The sequence below is a fragment of the Sminthopsis crassicaudata genome, chromosome 4 (assembly GCF_048593235.1).
Source record: "Sminthopsis crassicaudata isolate SCR6 chromosome 4, ASM4859323v1, whole genome shotgun sequence".
Lineage (NCBI taxonomy): Eukaryota > Metazoa > Chordata > Mammalia > Dasyuromorphia > Dasyuridae > Sminthopsis > Sminthopsis crassicaudata.
Window position 1 is genome coordinate 150766826 of NC_133620.1, and position 20713 is coordinate 150787538.

The 20713-nt window shown below is 32.0% G+C and overlaps 1 protein-coding gene across 7 annotated transcripts in view; it reads right to left on the bottom strand.

The window, feature by feature from the left end:
- Nucleotides 1-11201: 11201 nt before the first annotated feature.
- The window catches only part of PHACTR2 (phosphatase and actin regulator 2), a 326455-nt gene continuing 316943 nt past the window's right edge, over nucleotides 11202-20713 (bottom strand). For all 7 annotated transcript variants that reach the window (XM_074309635.1, XM_074309630.1, XM_074309631.1 and 4 more), the window contains 2 exons: nucleotides 20600-20676; nucleotides 11202-12798 (listed from right to left, as the gene is read on the bottom strand). In XM_074309635.1, the coding sequence (XP_074165736.1) occupies nucleotides 12783-12798; nucleotides 20600-20676 (93 nt within the window). In that variant the 3' untranslated portion in view covers nucleotides 11202-12782. The remainder of the gene's footprint in view (nucleotides 12799-20599; nucleotides 20677-20713) is intronic.

Sequence of the window (20713 nt, forward strand, 5' to 3'; positions counted from 1 at the left end):
GATATTTGCACAGACTGTATGAAAATGTCTGTAGGCCTTGAAAGTGTTACAGAAAATACAGAATAGTATCAAAAGCATAATATGTGTTGCATGGCAAATAAATAGTGAAGGCTTTGACGACATGAGAGAAGACATGGAAGAAATTTTGGCAAAAAAGACAGTAGAATTGACCAGTGAAAACCTGGATAAAACAGCAAAACCAAGTGTCAGTCAACAATGATGAAGAAGATGATGAAAATCAGCCTAAGCCTCTGAGAATTGTGGATCTCAAAGAGGCCAAACTATCATAATGGAATTCTACATTAGACAAAATTTTCAGTGATATATGATCCTATGCTTGATTGCAGCCTGAAATTTAAGCTCCTGCTTTCCACTGTGTTTGCCCCTTACATGGAAATTCTTAAAGATTTGAGACAAAAAGTCAAGCAGACAAAGCTGACATAATTTGTCAAGGCAGTTCAGAAAGAAAAATCCCTGAAGCCATCAACAAGTTGCAAGAGCCAAATTCCTGAGGCAGAGCTTCCCTTGTCAATTACTTTTTCTTTTGCAAAATAAGTTCCATCATTTTCTCCTTTTGATTTTCTTGAGGCAGGCCACACTGTACAGAGCACAGACCCATCTCTTACATATGTTTTTTTGTTTTGTTTTGTTTTTTTTCTGAGGTTGGGGTTAAGTAAATTGCCCAGAGTCCCACAGCTAAGAAGTGTTAAGTGTCTGAGACCAGATTTGAACTCTGGAACTCCTGAATTCAAGGCTGGTGCTCTATCCACTTGCACCACCTAGCTGCCCCTGCTTAGATATGTTTTTATAAAATTTTAAATGCTTAATTTTTTTTAAGAGACTTCATTTGCATTATTATATCAAGCAGTATGTCCACAGTACCATATGTAAATTTTAGTGAATATTGTATATAGATAATATGTGTGTGAATGATAGAACTAAAAATAGTGTAATCAGAGTAAAGCACAATACACAAAATTATAATTGATAGTTTTATTATAAAGAAAATACTGCACATAATTATTTGTAAGAAACATATATTAAATGTCTTTAAACAAAAACACTCATAAAACAAAGTTAGATATTGATTGATTGATGAAAATAATGTGGTCATAGACTTACAGACTAATAACCCTATCATACCCCTAAGAGCAATAATTTAATATTTTCTAATTCAGTGTTTGTGGCAATTTTATAGAATATAAAACTACCATGAATGATGATGATTGATTGTGATCACACATCCAGAGAGTTCTGTCCTTTTCTTGGAGGAATTCTATACAAGTTTCAACATAATTTCATGAATATAAAGGAGTAGGGAAAGAATGGAAAATGAACTCTTTGGAAAGACAGTAAGATACTTCTTGTCTTATTGGTTAAAATTTCTCTCTCAAATAAATCTTTCCTAGAATTTTTATCTTCTTTCTGTTTAAATATAATAAAGCTTTAAACATTATAAAATGTTTAGAAATTTTTTTAAAAAACATATTTCGTTATTATGGGAATCGGAAATAATTTGGACTGAATTCTTGCAAGAATAAACATGTCAAAGTGATATGCCTTCAAGTTTTTAAAATGTAATAGTGCTGTTGATAGTATCATCTTCTTTTACTATTTGTATTACATGTAGTGATCAATCAGTTAAATAGTCAAAGAAACGTTTGTAAATGAACTTACTATTTTCCAGGCACTTGAGGATATGAAGACTAAATGAGCAAATTCCAGCTTTCGAGGAGCTTTTGTTAAAATGGGTGAGGCATCAAGTACACATACATATATACAAAACAATTACAAAGTTAATTTTTTTGGGTAGGAGGCACTAGTCTTAGGAAGGATCTCATGTAGGAGGCAGTTTTTGAGCTAAGCAAGAGTGCCAAGGATTATAAGAGATAGAAGTGAGTCAAAAGTACATTATAGGCATGTGGGATGTTCTATGCAAAAGCATGGACGAAGGAAATGGTGCCCAGTGTTTTCTGAGAGATATGCTCTCCTCAAAATCTGAAATTTAGATAGTGATTTCATAGGAAAAAAAAAAAAAAAAAAAGGTTTTAATAAATTTTGGAGTAAACCTATAAGTTGAAGGTTTATGAATATTATTTTATATGGTGAATTCCTTAAGAAATTAATACTTATATTTATATTTGTATAGCATTTGGATAGTATGAGTACATTGGCACAGTATTGAAAAGTTGCTCATTTTATATATCAGTATAACGGTACTTACCTGCCATTAGAAAGTCATAGTTTAAGTTATTTTAGGGTAGTTATGGAGTTATAATTTTGTCTTTAGTTGCCAACATTCTCTTGTACAATTTCTTTTGTGACTAGTATTTTTTTTCCCTATGGGAAATTGGTTGCCTTATATGAATATTAGGCCACAATCTTAGCTTCATTTTCATTATATGCTCCTTCCCTCTTCAATCCCCAACACATATACTCAGTAAACCTCGATAGTTTCCAGTTACCTACAGGATCAACCATAAAGTCTTTTGTTGGGAATTTAAAATTCTTCATAACCTGCCTTCTTCCTACCTTTTAGTCTTCTTGGTTTTCTCCTCTTCAGATATTGTGCAAACCAAGAACACTGGCCTACTTGCAAAGATCATCCTATAGGAAATTCTATGCTCTGTTTCTGTGCTTTCACATGGGCTGTTTACTGTATCTAAAATGTTCTGGCCCCTCACTTCTGGCTTTTAACTTTTCTGACTTTTTTTTCCCCCTTAAGACAATTTAAATCCCACCTTCTGCAATAAGTCTTTTTCATCCCCACCTCACCTCGTAAAATGATAATGCCTTCCCATCTGAGATCATTTTCATTCAAGTCTATATGTATCATATTTATATTTAGTTACATTAAAGTGGAAGCTTTTTGAAGGCAGGGGCTATTTTTGCCATTCCTTATATCCTTAGTAGTTAGCACAATGCCTGACATATAATTATTGTTTATTGATTCCTTTGACTGACTGAATTGCTATCATGCTTTATCTAAAAGAGAAATAGTTTAGTTCAGACAATGAAGTAATGAATAACCTTGATCTTCAACACTTGCCTTTTGTGCACAAGTGGATGGTCAGATATGGAATCCATTTATTCTAACTTCTCTCAGCCTTATATGCCCTAATGGCCTTATATAACTACAGCAACACTGCCCAAGCAGGACCATATAAACAACTTGCTATTGTATGCAGATAACTCTTTGCCACTTGGTATGACTCTGCTTTAATTACAACACAGGTTGTCATTGCCTCCTGACTTCTCAAGAAGGCCGAAGGCTCTTAGGGGAGATGGGGAGCCATATCAGACATTGTTGGCAAGTTTCTTCTGGACTGAAGGGTCTTATATCTCACCCAGAGTTCCCCCACTATCTGGGGCTCTCTACACTTGCCTACTTTTGGTGGTCAGTCACCAAGGTTCTTTATCTCCTGATCCTGGCATCTAAGGAACTGCATGTGATTGAACCTTTGTCTAGCCTATATAACCCTTCTGATTCCTGATAAAGACATTCTCTTATTCTATTGCTTGGGCTGCTTCCCTGTCTTGATAGGACACAACTTTCATTTTGTGAATGTACTTCGAAAATGCATTACTTTTTAAAATATATATATATTTTTTGTTTGGGGGCAGAGGGAGAACATAGGTATTGCTTTAAATTTTTTTTTTTTTTAAGGACTAGCTCCTCTAATCTGTATTTTAAAAAATATATGTAGTTTCAACCAATCAAAAGCATTTATTAAGCACCTACTATGTGCCAAGCACATTGCTGTTGCCTTTATTCTGCTGATGAAAGCAGTGCTAAAAGGTAGTTTGCTTCCCTTTCCCCCTCAAATTCCTTTGCTATGGAAGGACCTCTTAATAGATTGGGATTGTAGATAGGGAAAAAAAGCTGATTAAAATATAATAGTATTTTAAGCTTGAATAAAGCTTACATATAAAACTTTTCTGAAAAAATATTTAGTATTTTATATGCAAAATAAAAGTTTTAAAAGTGATTTAAATAAAACTAAACTGGTCAACACTAAAATGACAAATACATATATAGGAATGGTTTGGAAGTCAACAGATTTGCTAAACAATTAGGATTAATATCTTTAAAAAGAATAAATATACTTTTTCATTCAAAGAGACAGTAAACTCTATAAGGTCAAGGACTACATCTTATGCTCTTCTTTTAGTCTTCTATCCAAGTGCCTTGCAAGAGTCTTATCCGTAGCAGATGCTCAGTATTTATTAGTTGACTTAAAGTTATTGCCATTCAATAAGTATTTATTGGATAGCTATATTTAAAACTATATAAAAATATGTATCAAATATCATGTTAGATATAGCTTAGACAGAAACAATTAAGATTTGGTTTCTTCCCTGTAGGACATTATGATTAAGTAGAGGGATAAGACACCTGTATACAAAAAACATATAATAACAAAAGTAGTATTTACACTCAGTATTTACAATTCACAATATAAATATCCTTTCACACAGGCCACAGATCAACCCCACTTTATCAAGGCAGTAAAGTGATTTGCTCTAATCACCAAGTGACAGAATTAAGATTCAGAACCAGCTCTTTTGATTCCAAGTTCAGTTCTCTTTTCATTATACCATGCTGTTAGTAAGCATTTTTATTAAGTACCAACAGAGTTACAAAATGCTGTAAGAGTTCAGAGGATAAGACCAGTTTGATTGGTGTGAAGGATGTATTGAGGTTACTAATAAAGGTTACAAATTGGGTATCACCTTGAATGCTGGGCTAAGAAATGGTGGCTTTATTTAATAGCAAATGGGGACTCAGTAAAGGTTTTTGATTGGGGAACTGATATGACCAAAACTGTTTTAGTAAAACTACTTCCTCAATGTAATAGTGTGCAAGATCGATTAGAAAGATGGAAACCTAATGAGTTTGGAGTCTATTAAATACTAGAAGTTTGTATCATTTGAAATATTCTTGTATGCATCATAGGATCATAGAGTTAAAGCTGGAACGGACCTTTGAAGCCATTGAGTTTGTCCTCCTCTCTAATTTTATATATGAGGGAACTGAAGCAGAAAAGTTGAAAAATTTGGCCATGATAATGCACATAATACCTAAGGCAAAATTTGAAGCCTTCATGTCTTTCAGCTCAGTGTCTTACTTACCATAATACTTTTGATAAGTCTTGAGTCCAGTTTTATCTTATATCTCTAAAAGGGGGGGAGGGGTTACTGATGTAGAAGGTAAAGAAATAAATCTTCACACTTTTATTGTGAGTTATACACAATCTCTTTGAAAACAGGGATTATCTTGTTTTTGTTTTTTCTCTTTGTATCAGAACTTATCACAGTGTTTTGCAAAGAGTAAGTACTTTACTAAAGTAAATACTTTCTAATTAATTCTTTCATTATCAATGATAACTCTTTGGAGATAATTATGTTTGAAGATATTAAATGTTAGCTGTTATTTGAAACTTGAAACAGAATTGATTTGTGCAGAAAAATCTTGAAATCATTTGCTCTATTTGTATAGTGAATTTGTTCAGGAGCATCCTTTTACCATAATTGAAGTTGCATTCAGCAAAATTCTATTGTTTTGTGGTTAGACATTTACCACTAAGGCAAAAAAGAAAAATTGTCTAAAACCAGAAGCTCATTTCATACAGTCACCTACAACTACTGTCACTCAAGAAAGTGTTAAAACTTGATATACAAACAAATCTTTAAATCAAAAAATGATAAATGCAAAAGCAATGAGCTTGTATTTTAGAGTCAATTTACTAAACTGAATACACATTTTAAATAACCTTTTAAAAAGGAAAACATTTTTGGCAAAAAAAAAAAAAAAAAGTCAATGCAGAGTTAAGAACTAAAAGCTGATGGGCCAAAGTTACTATTTACATAGGTGTGATTTTCTGTTGCCACTGATCAACAACTGTTGAAAAACATGGATGGAAATATTCCAAAAACAAATCTTGTACTGGACAAAACAAACCCAGAATCGTCCTCTCACACATTCTAGTGATTTACAACAAAAATACCAAAGTGAAATTTTAAAGTTATTAAAAATGAGATTGTATTAAATTACTTTTGCTTCATTGTTTTATAAATTCTGGAGAGCAAGGAGCTGCTTTTATAGATATTTGCATGATGGCTGGTGTAACTAAGAATTTGAAATCAATATTTAAACACAAAATTAAAATTTAAAATCTTAAAATATGCTTGATTAACATTAATAGTTATTCATTGGACAGTAATTTTTAAGAATAAAATCATCACAACAGATATATATGCTCAGACTTTCCAGAAAGTTGAGTAACATCCCTGTATTATCTTGAAATATCAGTATAAGCCTTCTGAGTTCTTACCTCAGGTAACTTAAACACTATGGAAACTCAGTGGGGATTTTCCCAACTGTTTTATTGAGGTAAAATTTCTCATTTGTACATATATGTGTATTTTAATATATGTATATAGATATATATCTATATATATATAATTAAGAAAGCTACACAATGTTCTAAGGCACTTGGAATTGTGCACAGCGAAATATCCTAAAATATTATACAACTAGATAAAACATTTTTGCTTTTTAAATAATAAACACAAACACAGGTACTGTATAAAAAAGATAATGCATATTCTTTTTTCAGATTACAACAGTGGAATATGTATACATATATATATATGTGTGTATATATCACACACATATTATAGTACAGTACATAACAAGAACCAAAAAGAAACTGTCATTTTCACTAGTTATTTACATTCACAGGTATCACTCCTGTGTAATATACAGCATCATATCACTCACTGGAAATCTACCATCAGTCCATTGGATATTGATCACAGCTCGCCATTCTTGTCACTATAGCCAAAATTTACAATAACAAAAAGTATATATTTTTTTGTTTTAACATTTCTGTTACATTGGATATACTCTGAAAAAGCAAATAAATGACTGACAAGTTCTAGGCTTTACCAAGTACTAAGTCTGGTGAAATTCATGCATAGTAATTTGGAGATGGAAAATCCTAGATTATGGAATAAAATATTAACAAATGAAAAGTATAACAAAAATTGCTGCCTTGATTTTAGTTGACATATATATTACCTTGGGTAAATTAGAATTTTTAAAATGCTAACTAATCTATCATGGGTCACTTTTAATTGTGAAGCTTCTCAAAGCAATGTAATAATTATATAATCTTACCTTTAACCATACTGATATAACTTTACTGTAACCAATACTGTCAACTATAATAACCTTGTAGTATAGGGGAAAAAAACTGGCAAGTGGAACAACCATTGGCTTTAAACATACCATAAAAATGACCTGAGGATAGAGTGGTATTTTGTCTTATATACTCCTTTTATTTTCTTCTAAAAAAAAAAAAAATACCACTTTCTATTTGGAAAGATAAGAATTCATAAGCACCATCTAAAAGTTCACAACAGTCACTCTTTATCCAAATAGTTCTCTGTCTAAACATTTAACATTTGCATTTTGATTAAAAAAAAAAAAAAAAAAAAGGATGACTACATTACTAAATTCATTTCTGTCTTTGATGAAACAAGTTTCTTGACAGTCTTAAAATACTGTTAACATTAAGCCACTACTAAAAAAAGCAGTAGCAAATAGAATGGACATATTTCAGTATTATTTATAAAATAAATTTTAATGTCTTACCTATATAAAACTTGGCATGATTTTCATGTATATCTGTCACCTAAGATAAATTAACAATGTGTTCAGTGCATGGTTAATCCACAATTCCTACGTAATACAATATTTACAAATCTTATTAGGAAAACTGAACCATGTGGTTTTTCTTACAATGGCCTTCTTCACAGACTTGTCCAATAGTTTCAGTGGTAGGTTTTGAACCCATGGGTTGAAGTTTGCTTAATCAAATATGATGATAAATTAATAGACTGCAGTTTCTTTCTCTACAAGTGGAATGTTATCCTCTTTCTCTCCATCTTAACCCCATTTTTGTTTTAGTTAGACAAATCAACAACACCAGGAAAACTGTCAGGCAGCCTGATCAATTAAAACACAATTTTGAAGTAGGGGAAATTAGTATTTGGCACTAAAACTAGCTTTTGATAATTCCTTAGGGCCTCCCTCTCAGTAAGGTGCCCAGAAATTCTCATTAAAGAATTACAAATAAAGCTTATTTTAATACAGAATTATTTCTCAACCCTACATTTACATACTATCTCACTAGATAAATTTCTATTTGGCAGGGAAGAGGTGATGGGAACTCTAAGAACTGAAAAACCTTTGAGACTCAAAGAAGGAACACTACAAGAATGGAAGGAACAACAGTGGCTATTTTGGGAATGGAGGGGAGGATGTTTGTCTCCTACTCTTGAAAGAGTAATATATAGGCAGACTAGAAATTTTGGCCCTACATTCAAGGCAATGAATAAAATGAAACTTATGATCCATTAAATCCCATATGAATTGAAATTATTTCCCATACCCACACCCCCCAAAAGCCTTTTAAAAAATGAGAGTTGTTTTGAAGAAGGAAATAGTATACTAAAATAAAAACTCTTAGTTTCTTTTTAGGAATTGTCATAGTGGAATGTCTTGGCTTGAAGTGGACACCAGGACACAACTGAAAAAGTTTATTGCAACCTAAGTTATTCCTTAGTACCCAATAGATGCCCTAATGTTCTAAAAGAATGGATTCATTTTCCAAAAGTGGGCAGTTTAATCAGTAGGATTAGACCTCAATTTAGTTGTCATATAATTGCTTAGGCACAAGATTTGGAACTGTGCCAAATTTGAGACTGCCATCAATAGAAGAACACTAACTTTTCAGATATTTAAATGGGTTTTCAAGAATGAAAACACGGAAAGAGAAAGCTACCATTTTAATAAATATGGACATACCTCTATAGCTGGGAAATAATGTTTTCTTTTTTTATCCTGCAGAAAGTAGGATAATGCTAATTTCTGGCAGCTATATAATCTAATTCCATAAAAGACAAGAACAATGACTATTAACACTTTATATAATACTGTGGCAATACAATAGAAAATGCAGTGTTAATGCTTACATTTTCATTATAAGCCACTATTACAAAAAGTGCTGATGCAGTGCTGAATTAACTGGAAGTTTATGAGCCTTAACTCTTTAGGGAGTTTGCTTTTTATTTATAGTATTTAGTGATTTTTATTATCTATTCAGTGCTTCTGATGTTTTCTTACAACATACTCATTTATAGTCAAATTGAAACTAATGCTGAGATTAATGTGTTTTTCTTATTACAATGGATATTAACATACTTAGTACAGTGCTTGGCACATAGTATGTATTTAATAAATGCTTTTGTTTGTTCAGTCAAAAAAACAAAAGGATAACAAAAGTAGAAATTTAATCCTGATAGTTAAACAGATGCTTGATAATTTTTTTTCACTTGAAATATCTGAGTTGCTAAAATATTTCTCTTTCTTGATGGGGGATTTTATGTTATATTTCTTATAAATATCATTTGTAATTTCACATAAGCAAACATTTAATAAATCCAAATTATACCTCAAGCCATTTCATAGAATTTAGTAAATTAGGACCAGATTTACTTCAGATGTAAATATAAGAAACAACAACAACAAAAAATCAGTATTCCTTATGTGATATCTTAGATTTCTGATTAAAAATTATCACACATGAAATGATCTGACATATGAACTTTTCAGAAAGAATCAGATTAAGTATGCTGTCATGTAATTGAACCAAACATTTACAGCTAATAATTCCGGAATGACTTTTTAAAATTATTGATAAAATCTCAGAATTGGTTAAAACTGGATCCATTTGATGTAATTTATTTTATTTGTTTTATTAATTGCTGATCACTTTGTTAGAAATTTAGGTTTGGCTGAGCACTCTCTTAAATAGGATAACTGTATACCGTGTTCAGCTTTTATACAATTTAAAAGAAATGTTCAATACTCTCTGGTCTTCCCAGTCCTGGCCCTCTGATCCATTTAGTAATTATGTAGACTTGCCAAGAAATCTGTGGAGATCTATAAGTCATACAATAATTTTAAATAGAAAAGTTTTTTTCTAGGGGTTTTAGATGAGGACTCAGGCTCTTATAACTTACTGTTTCCTCTTTTGACTTTTAGCATGAAGTCCTAGTAAAAATGATCAGAAGTTCTAGTCACATAAATATCAGATTAAGAGCTAAATTGGTGAATTTTTCAATCCTTCAATTTTTCTTCCATTCCCGTCATTAGAATTAAATACTATATGCATTTTATATAAGCCAATGCACATAGTGATACATAATATATAATTTACTCAGATGACTAGTTTTTCTCCTAATCTGTGTGCATTTCAATGTAGAACAGAAAAAAACTAAATAACATACCCTATTTATTAACAAGGAAGAGGTTGGTTTTTTTTTTTTTTTAATCAGTCAAACAATGAACATTCCATGATATGATTCCTATGTGAAAAGTTGGTATAAACATCTGTCTTTCATTATTTACAATGGGGCTTGATCATTGGTAGTCATAGTTATTTTTTTAAAGGTTGCAAAGTTTAAATATAAAAGTGTTAATATATTCTTTGGTATTTTTTTTTAAAGTTGAAAAAATAACATGTTATGTTGTTGCCACATCTTAGTTCAGAATTTCTATGGCTTTTTAGAAATTGCTATAGAAATTGATACAACTAAGTCAAAAGCACTTGCACATGCAGAAGGATCATGTTTTCACCATTTCCTCAATGAAACTTATCTTTTAATACTTATAAAATGATAATGCTTCACAATATGGATTGATTTTGTTATTAATTCATTACACCAAGGGATGAAACAGGGATGTTAACTTTTATTGGCTACAAAATAATATTTGTTGTTCCTGCTATAAAACTAAGAAGTTCTGAATGTTTTACGGGACTTTGACAGAAGACTCTAACTTCAGTCAACTGATATAGCCATATCAATTTAGAGCATGAGCAAATGTCTGTGTAGCCTACTTTAAATAAAAAGAGCTAGCTGATGCTTAAATATATTTTATAAAAATTATCCCCAAACTCTCCAGTTATCTGTTCTTGAAAATATCAATAAATGGTAGTATCTTAATTTAGCTACCAGATTTCATGCTTGCTTTTGAAATATAAAATTAAAATCTTCAAAATTATGAACTAAGGGTACTCAGGAAAATCCAGGTCAAGATCTGAGGGAAGAGATAAAATCCCACCAGGGCCTTGTCAATATACTTTATGTATTAGAAAAAAAAAAATAAAAGGGAAATACAAATTACTATTAAACATATTACAGTATTTACACACATTTAAAGATGATTTTAAACAAAGGAATTAAAAACTCTCTTTATGATTACAGGTATTTGGGAGCAGAGAAGTCATATGATATACATACTTAATAGGAAGTATTGGCAAGTAAGACAATAGAGGAGACCTTAGTGTAAACAATACTGACCTTACCCTTTGACCAACATAAGAAAATCAGATTCCTTTCCTCCCCAATCTCCAGTCTTACTGATCATTTTCAATACTATATTTCAATACTATACTGAGATACATTTCATAAATTATTAAATGAGACTAGGTAATTTTATACATATTGTAACAGGTTTTATGTAAGGTTTTAAAGTCTCTTGCTGAGTACTTAGTAATCCACACATTTTTCTTTGTAGCAGCATTTCAAAGATCAAAAATAACACAGCATTTAAACTAATAAAAATAAATAAATAAAAAACATAGTCCTGATAATTTCTTGTTTGAAACTAATTACAGACAGGACATCTGTAATGCAAATGAGTTTTGACTTTGGGTTAAAAATTAAAATATCATGATTGTCAATTGTTTTTCTTCATATTTAGGATTCTTTCACTTATGAGCTTAGTAGCTTGAGAGAAAGGTCAGACACTTTGTTTCTAAACTTGCTGCAGTCCTATAGAATCACATTATTTCTTGCTTTATTCGCGCTCTTGTAATTCTAAAACCATGGAAGGTACATTGAGTAAGAGTATAAAAATATGTAAAGCATGTTTAGTTTTGCTACTTAAGCATGCAACATCATTTCTTTAAGCATGCTTGTTAGAGTCTGTGCAAGCCTCTTGAATTTATGAAAAATATGTATGAAAACACTCAGACTTGTTCCTGGCAACTGGGTTCACGGCACCAAATAAATTAAAACTACTGGTGTATTTCTAAAGTATTGACGAAATTTGAACAGTCTTCCTGGTACAGATCTGAATCATTAGGTAGTCATATTTGTAAATCCTTCCTGGGTAAGCATTCTTACCCAGCAAATTTCTATGGCAAAAAATACATTTTTATCTTTAGTTTGTCTGATTTCTGTTACTAAGTTGAAATACTTATTTTTTTTCCTTTCCTTTTCCTTGATTCCCAGTGTTTCATAATCCCACTCCACATTTTTCTTGATTACCATAAAACTCTGTATTCCTTAAAAAGGGAAGCCCATGATTGTCTTCTGTTCATCTTTCTTGGTAAAAATTCTAATGATTAAAAGTCTGTTTAGCCATGTGAGCTGGTCATGGCTGAAGAAGAGTATCTCTTACCATCAACACTTGCTGGACAAAAAGGATCACTGTGTCCTCTTTTTTCCTTTGCCCTGTATCAGAGCTCTCCAGTAAAAGGGGAGGAGTTTTTCTCCAATAAAACCAAGGGCCACTTTCTTTATCACAGGTTAAGTTGCAACACACACACACATTCAAATTCCAGTGCAATCTCAAGTCTTCAGGAAACAGTGCTTTCCCCAAAGATTATCAGCAAATGATTGATTCACAATAGTCTTGCATTTCATTAGGGGCGGTGAAACCTGGAACAATAAATAAAAAGTCTAAGTGCTTGGTGTATATTAATCTTAAAAGTTCTAACTCTGGAACATTGAGATGAATAAAATATAGAAATTCAATTTTGTAAAAAAAAAAAAAAAAGGCTTTTAGAAACTTTGTAATTAAGCTATAGTAAAATTATATTAATAGGAAAAATATTAATATGGAAAAAAACATAACCATATATATAGAGAGATTCTTTAATTACTATCTTCCATACCTGTGTCTTCAACTCATCCTTCTATTTTTCATCCTTTTTGTTTGTCTCAAAGGAAGAGGTGGCTTTTCTCCTTGTGAAAACTAATCCTTCCACCTGTATCTCTGATTCCATCTCTTCAGCCCCTTCCTGGATTTATTCTATGATCTATTCCTTGACTCAAATCTTCATTCTCTTCTCCATTTACTTCATTCCCTCTGCCCACAAATATTCTAAGGACTCCTTCCAAGGTGGACATTGAATCATTAATAATTGCTCTTTGCCTGAACCATTGAATCACTTCTGAATGTATTAATTTGCTTATCATTACATATTACATAGTTCCATTTTCCCCTTACTCTTGTAAGAGTAGCATAAGAAACTTTGTGGGAGAAAAAAGAAACTTTGTCTCATACTTATATATATGTATGTATGTATATGTATGTATGTATCCCCAAACTACTTTTTTTTGCCCCTGTAACTCATGCAGATGTTATATCAATGAAAAGCTATTAAAAAAAAAAAAAGAAAGAAAGAAAGAAAAGTTTCAGTCTGCCCACATTATATAAACCATACCCCCTCCTAGTTGTTAAATGTGTTAACCTGATATAAGGATGACCAGGTAAGAAAGGAAACTCCCACTTATCTTATCCTTTTCTTAATATAGTTATTGTAGAGAATCATTCTGACTTTAATATGTATTCATGGGTAAACTCACATGTTCTATATATATTTCACATTTCTGCTTAGCTCCTTACAGTACCTGTGAGCCCTCCTGCTTCTGAGATTATTGCTAATAATAAACATTTGACAAATCAGCATACACAGGTGATTAGAGCTGTGTTTCCCATGTTTTGTTTTGTTTTTTAATTCCAGTTCTTGAATCCTGAGAACTTAGTTTTAAAATAGAAGCATGAACAGGAGGATAGTGAATAGAATGCTGGATGTGGAAGTCATGAAGAGTTGGCTTCAAATCCTGTCCCTATCATTGAATATTTCATAGGACTAAAGAGAAGTCATAAATTTTCTGACTATTCAGTTTTCCTCATATGCATGTAAAAATATCTACCTCACAAAGTTGTTCTGAGAATCAAATGAGGATTTGCAAACTTTAAAATGCTATATAAATCTATGTATGTTGTCATTATTTGAAGGAACATGGTATGGTAGATAGAATGTTGCCTTAGACATTTTCTCTATGTCCCTAAGCAGAAATTTAATAAATTTGATAAGCCTCAGTTTCCTCATCAATAAAAAGGGGAAGATAATAGCAACCTACTTCCCAGTGTTGTAAAGTTAGCAATGGGAACTAGACCTGTAATTCCATTGGTTTAAGAATTCCCAGATAAGGAAACTATAATTATTAACAAAAGCTTCTCTGCAACCTATTGTCTGAAACAGCTGCCTGGATCACTGAGAGGTTAAGTAACATAGCCAGAATGTGTCAGAGGTAACCAAGGTCTTTTTGGCTCTGAGGATACTTTACTATGCTAAACTTTTTAAAATTAAACATTTTTATTATAAGGATCAAAGGAAATATAATGGGGTCTGTAAATTTTAAGGTGTAATTTCACTGTGAACTGTTATTACTACATATAGTTTTGAGCTATCTCTATTCAGAAGAGGTAGCCAGGTGACACAGCGGTTAAAGCCATGGGCCTGGAGTCAGACATGTGACTCTAGGCACTTCCCTTAACCTCTGGCTGCTAGAGAAGAAAATGTAAAACCACACCAGTATCTTTGCTAAAATAAACAAACAATAAAACCATGGATAATATGGTACACAGGATCAAGAAAAGTCAGATATAACAAAAAAAGGCACCCTAAAAAAAATGAAGATTTGGAATTCATGTATCCATTCTGTGCATTTATGGTATGCTTAATTAGTGACTCTCTTGGGTAAGAAACACATGCCAATAGACCACTGTAACAGTTTCCTCAATTTTCTTAGTTCCTTGGTCTTTAGGTAAATTAACAGTTTCTTTTTTAGGTCCCCCTAAAATATTCTTTAACATATTTTTATATACATTTTTGGGAAAACAGAATACTTACTTTTATGTGTATATCTCAGAAGGAGAATACCTTACATCTTCATGAAAGGTAGACATTGTGCCTGACAAGCTAGAATTCTTTTCAAGATATAATGCCTGTGATCCTCTGACTTTGCTATAAGCATCAAATGTTTTATAGTTTAATTTTTGATTAAAAAATCTTGCCTCTAAAGAGGGAGATAATAAATAGATTAGAGGAACAGAGGATAATCTACCTCTCAGACTTGTGGAGGAGGAAGGAATTTATGACCAGAGGAGAACTAGAGATCATTATTGATCACAAAATAGAAGATTTTGATTACATCAAACTAAAAAGTTTCTGTACAAATAATACTAATGCAAACAAGATTAGAAGGGAAGTAACAAATTGGGAAAATATTTTTAAAAACAAAGGTTCTGACAAAGGTCTCATTTCCAAAATATATAGAGAACTGACCCTAATTTATAAGAAACCGAACCATTCTCCAATTGATAAATGGTCAAAGGATATGAACAGACAATTCTCAGAGGAAGAAATTGAAACTATATCCACTCACATGAAAGAGTGTTCCAAATCACTATTGATCAGAGAAATGCAAATTAAGACAACTCTGAGATACCACTACACACCTGTCAGATTGGCTAAGATGACAGGAACAAATAATGATGAATGTTGGAGGGGATGTGGGGAAACTGGGACACTAATACATTGCTGGTGGAGTTGCGAAAGAATCCAGCCATTCTGGAGAGCAATCTGGAATTATGCCCAAAAAGTTATCAAACTGTGCATACCCTTTGACCCAGCAGTGCTACTACTGGGCTTATATCCCAAAGAAACACTAAAGAGCGGAAAGAGACATATATGTGCCAAAATGTTTGTGGCAGCTCTTTTTGTAGTAGCTAGAAACTGAAGATGAATGGATGTCCATCAGTTGGAGAATGGTTGGGTAAATTATGGTATATGAAGGTTATGGAATATTATTGCTCGGTAAGAAATGACCAGCAGGAGGAATACAAAGAGGCTTGGAGAGACTTAAATCAACTGATGCTGAGTGAAATGAGCAGAACCAGAAGATCACTGTACACTTCAACAACAATACTGTATGAGGATGTATTCTGATGGAAGTGGAAATCTTCAACATAAAGAAAAACCAACTCACTTCCAGTTGATCAATGATGGACAGAGGTAGCTACACCCAGAGAAGAAACACTGGGAAGTGAATGTAAATTGTTAGCACTAATATCTGTCTGCCCAGGTTACATGTACCTTCGGAATCTAAAGTTTATTGTGCAACAAGAAAATGATATTCATACACATGTATTGTATCTAGACTATATTGTAACACATGTAAAATGTATGGGATTGCCTGTCATCGGGGGGAGGGAATAAAGGGAGGGGGGGATAATTTGGAAAAATGAATACAAGGGATAATATTATAAAATATATATATATATAATAAAAAAATTATTAATTAAAAAAAAAATCTTGCCTCAGTAATGTTTGAGAATGTTTTAAAGTTCTGGAATGTAAAGTGGATTATATTTGCCTTAACAATTACATCCTTGATCTTGATGACTCTTCAAAATAATTTCTGTTCTTTTGGCACTGTGATATATAGTTACTACAGGGTTTAAAAAAAAAAAAACAAAAAAAAACCCAAACCCAATTTAAAATGCTGAAATTACATGCACAAAAGTGCATAAAATGTACTGTCTGAGAAACTAAGAATTTGAACATAACCCTAATGAAACCCAAGTGACAGGTTTGATTCCCTCATGGGATGTTCCTAACATTCCTTCTCATGACCATAAATGGATTCTTAATATCAGCTAGCTCTCTAACAAATGCATACCACTAGTTACTTAGAGAAATCAGTGACAGTGTTATTGATTGTAAATATTTTATTGCTACTAGAAACACAACTCAGGGAGCATACCCAAAGAGTGATTCATAATTGTTATCTTCAAGGAGAAAATACAGCATCAATATTTAATGGAGCCTTTAATGACAACTGATACTTAACCTTGGTGGAAGGTTGCAGCATTGGATGAAGAACTACATCTAAAAAGATTAATTTAAAATACTAAAAAAAAAGGGAGGGTTGAATTATTATTATTTTTCAAAACACTGTTCAAGGATCAAACCTCTTAAAGTGCAAGCAAATGTTATTAAGTCAGCACATAATCAAGAGCATTGAGTTTACAAGTAGATAACTTTATATGAGAATACTTGGGATAGAATAGTGATGCTATCCTAATAAAGAAAGACAGAGTTGCAGTGTTTCTCCAGACCATTTGAAGGGCAAGGCCAAGAGATAGGGTCTAACTTCTTTAGTGGAATTATTCTGAAATAAATGTATCCTTTGGAACATTATTTCCTTAGTTTCAAAAAGTGACCTCATTCATTAACATTCAGAGACTATCACAAAACTAAATTTCTTCTTTTAAATATGATTATTTCTTTCCCAAACAACTTTTTAAGGAATGCATAATTATGACATAGTTTTATTAATGCTATTTTAATTTCCTCTGATCTGTAAATAAATTTTATGACACTTGGTTACTGCTAAAAGTAGTTGGTAGAATTTTTACAAATTTGCTTTCTTAGATATTTCAAAAAAGACTGCAAAACATTTTCTCATAGATAAAATTTTATTTCTTTTCCTCTAATTGTATTAATTCTACTTTTGACCTATTTTCTTTTTTAAAATTACTTCATTGCCTACATTGTGAAAATTGAAACCAGTAGTACTGAATGACTTAATCTTCTTTTCCATTCCTCAGAACCCTTCTACAACTTTACCTGACCAAGGCTAACATCCTGACTTGTATCCTTGCTCTTACACTATCCCACCCTACCTTACCCTTACCCTATCCTGTCCTACCTACTTTATTTATCCTAAACTACCTTACCCTACTCTACCCTCCCTATCTTATCCTGTCCTGTCCTGTCTGACTTTCATACACACATACATGCACACATATAATGTCAGTGTTGAAATCTTTATGGATACATCCATTAATATGCTATCTTCTTTTCCCATAAATTTGCAGGCTATGGCCCATGATTGCAACATACACCTCCTTATCTCTGCCTCTCCCAATCCCTTTACTCAGGTGTCACCAATTTTAAGTAGTTTTCCTTGATCCCGCTGGTCTTTAACAACCTTGAACTCCTCTAATTATTTGTATTTACTTAATACTCTATTTTTATAGCCCCTAAATGGGAGATAAGCCACTTAATGGTAGAGACTATTTGGCTTTTGTATCTCCAGAGTTGGTACTTAATATTTATTGTATTGATTTTAGTTGAAATGAAAGCATATTATTGAATGTGTGTGTTACATGCATGAAAGAAACACTAAATATGGTAGGATAGTATGAATACAATCATGGAATTTCACTTTGCCTTAAAATGGGAAAGAGGAAGGAAAAACAGAGGGGTAGGAACAAGAACTGGAAATGATTGAGCTCAAATTAGGGCCTAATATATGTCCTACAATGAAAAATAAGAGAAGACCAAAATATGCAAATTTATATATTTAAGGTGTTTCAAGTAGTTTAAGCTACTGAAACATTAGATATGTTGGTGCAACCTCAACAGTATTATAAATGGGAAAACTGAGGTAAAGAAAATGAATTTTTTTAAATGCACACATGCATAGTTAGGACCAGGGTTTAAAACTAGTTTCTTAGAATTAGAATGTACTTGCACAGGAATCCAAACTATAACATCCATGAAAAGGGATTATTCAGTTCTACTAAGAGATATCTAACGAATGAAAATCATTTTCCTTCATCTTATTTTATTTATCTTTATTTACATATATATATATATATATATAATTTTTTTTTTTTGCTTTTCTAAGAGGCAACTAGGGTTAAGGGACTTACCTTGAGTCACATAGATAGTAAGTGTTAAGTGTCTGAAGTCGGATTTGAGCTCAGGTCCTCCTGATTCCAAGGCTGGGGCTCGATCTACTGTGCCATCTAGCTGGCCCATATCTTATTCAATTTTTAGATACCTCAAAGTATCAGATAATTTTCCCACTAACTAAAACTGTCATAACTTCCACATATTGTTCTACCCATCTACAAACAGATGGATAAATTTTGATATTGTTTATATTAAAAACAATTGTATTCGCTGCTTTCCAAAAGCAGTATTCAATGGAGAATTTCTTAAAATAGCAAGGTATTACTCATTTTAGATAATTTAATTCACAAATTGAATCTCCACATGCAAATTTAAAAGAATAAATCCTAAATAAACCTGTGCGCGCGCGCACGCGCGCACACACACACACACACACAGTCTCTCTCTCTCTTTCTCTCTCTTTCCTGTTTCAGTGATTTTAAGTCCAGTATCTATCTTCAGAGTGTATATATGTATATGTGGATGTGTTTATATTGCTATAAAATTTAAATTTACATGGGATTGGATGCCAAAAAAGAAACAGGATTATAATACTTCTTTGAGGAGCCACTAAAATTGAAGTCTCATTCTGACTAAATTTACTTCCATAGTCTCCAAAATTTTCATAGTATTTTAAAGTAAGACTTTCTTTTCTGAGTAACATGTTGCAGATAAGTCAGGATAACAAATGATTAGGTGATAATCAATAATAATAATAATAAGAGCAGTTCTTGAGTGTATATGTGTATTTATGTGTGTGTGTGTGTGTGTGTGTGTGTGTGTGTGTGTGTGTGTGTGCGCATGCTTAATTATAGCCTTCTTAGGGGAAGGGGGAGGAGGAAATACTGTAAAAAGTGCACAGCAGATAAAAGGAAGCAAAGAAAAGCTGGAAAGTTTTGAAAACAATGTGTAGTATTTATTATATAGATTTTCTTGAAATGGAAATTTATTACTTTATGTTGAATTCTCTCTTATGTTCTGCTATGTACATAGCAATGTTCTTTTTTTCTTTCCTTATTTTATATTTAAGTTTAAAATAAATTTAAAAACAAAAAAATAGCATTTCATATTTATATGACACAAATATTTTCAAAGCATCTTTCATATATTATCTTATTTAATTCTCCCAGCCACTTTAGGAGGTAAAAGCTTTTGTTATTTCCAATATAATGATGAAGTAATTGAGGCTCAGAAAGGTTAATTGATCTATCTGGGATCATAAAACTGGGAAGTGTTTAATGTAGGATATGATAAGGTTTTCCTGGCTTCATATCCAGTGTGATATCCTATGTGACCGATTCCTGGCTAGAGCCATGAAATGATACTAAAAGAAAGAAAGCTAAGATTAGTAGTTAAGGAAAAGGAATGAAACCATGTCATTTTAAACATAATTCATGTTTCCTCTAAAAGAAAACATCTTAGTGTTACCATCCATGAAGTAAAGTCATTTTAATGTGCTTAAAAACAAAACATTTTAAAACTTATCCAGGCATCTCTTCCAAACTGCCATATTAATTATTATATAATTATATAATACTATTAGAGCAATAATACTTCTGGGACTTAAAACTTGGAAAAAGGCAAAAAGAATTTCAAAACTTTTAATAGCTGGCTTGAAGCTAAAAAGTGTTTGATCAACCCACCTTGTAAACTGTCGACTCTCTTCATGGACTTCCATTTCTGTACTTTTAAATTCATTTAACTCTTTTCTTATTGCTGCCTAAAAAGAAAAACCAGATAAAAAAAATTTTATTTAG